General features: G+C 71.7%; 1 protein-coding gene across 1 annotated transcript in view; it reads right to left on the reverse strand.

Annotated features, from left to right (window-relative positions):
* Positions 1-989, reverse strand: part of H696_04499 (hypothetical protein) — a 5,800-nt gene that overhangs the window by 2,867 nt on the left and 1,944 nt on the right. Inside the window, exon 5 of the mRNA XM_009498380.1 lies at positions 37-958. Coding sequence (XP_009496655.1) covers positions 37-958 — 922 coding nt within the window. The remainder of the gene's footprint in view (positions 1-36; positions 959-989) is intronic.

The following is a 989-nucleotide window of genomic DNA, read 5'->3' on the forward strand; positions in this document are numbered from 1 at the left end:
GGAGAGAGAGAGAGAGAGAGAAGGAGAGAGATGCACCTTCATGGAGCTGATCTTGGCGGCGATCAGTCCGGCCGCAGCGAGGAGCTCCGCCTCCAGGTCCGCCTCAGAGGGCGGGGGCGCCTCGACGTCCAGCCCATCGGAGCCGGCATCAGCCGGAATCCCCGGTCCAGGGACCTCGGCCGGCGTGTCGACGGCCATGCCGGTGCCATCAGCACTGTCAGTGGCTGCTGCCGCTGCCGCCGCTGCCGCCGCCGCTGCCACAGCCGCCGCCGCCTGGATCTCCTTGCGGCTGGCACGCGTCGCACTGAAGGACACCCAGGCCGAACGGGCCAGGTGCCGCTCGGGACGCGGCTCGCCCACCTCGATGGAGCCAATCTTGACCAGCAGCTCCCCGAAGAGGACATCCCCACCATCAAGCAGACCCTGCTCCTGTTCGGCCTGCGCGCGGCCGCGGGCATCACGGCCTCCGACGCCACTGGCGCCCAGCATTCCTGGACGGGGCGGGGCCGCCCCGAGCAGGCCGATGGCCGCCGCTGCCGAGGGGGTGGCCTCCATGGTGCAGGCCACCACCGCTGAGGACACCAGCTCCCAGAGGGCCGAGCTACCGGCATCCGGCCGGATCCCATGGATCAAGACCAGTGCCTCGGCCGTGGGGCCGGCGCCATCCGAACCGCCGGCCGGGCCGCCGAGCGCTCCCCCGGCTCGCATCGTGTCCACCAGCCCGGGAGTCACGTCCGTGGGCTGGGGAAAGGCCCCGGACAGGGGGATCAGCTCCTCCCAAGAGCGCGCCCGGTCGGAGATCTCCTTGGCCGTGGGGGTGGCCATGACCGCGCGTGAGGCGTCCACCAGAGCGTCAGCCGGATTGTAGGCCAGCGGCTGGCTCGGGTCAAAGGCCTTGAAGGCCAGGTGCACCACCTCGGCATCGGCCACACCGCACCGGCGATAGCGCTCCTGGAACCTATGAACGGGAGGGGGGAGGGGGGGGGGGG

Source organism: Fonticula alba (assembly GCF_000388065.1).
Source record: "Fonticula alba strain ATCC 38817 unplaced genomic scaffold supercont2.7, whole genome shotgun sequence".
Classification (NCBI taxonomy): domain Eukaryota; order Rotosphaerida; family Fonticulaceae; genus Fonticula; species Fonticula alba.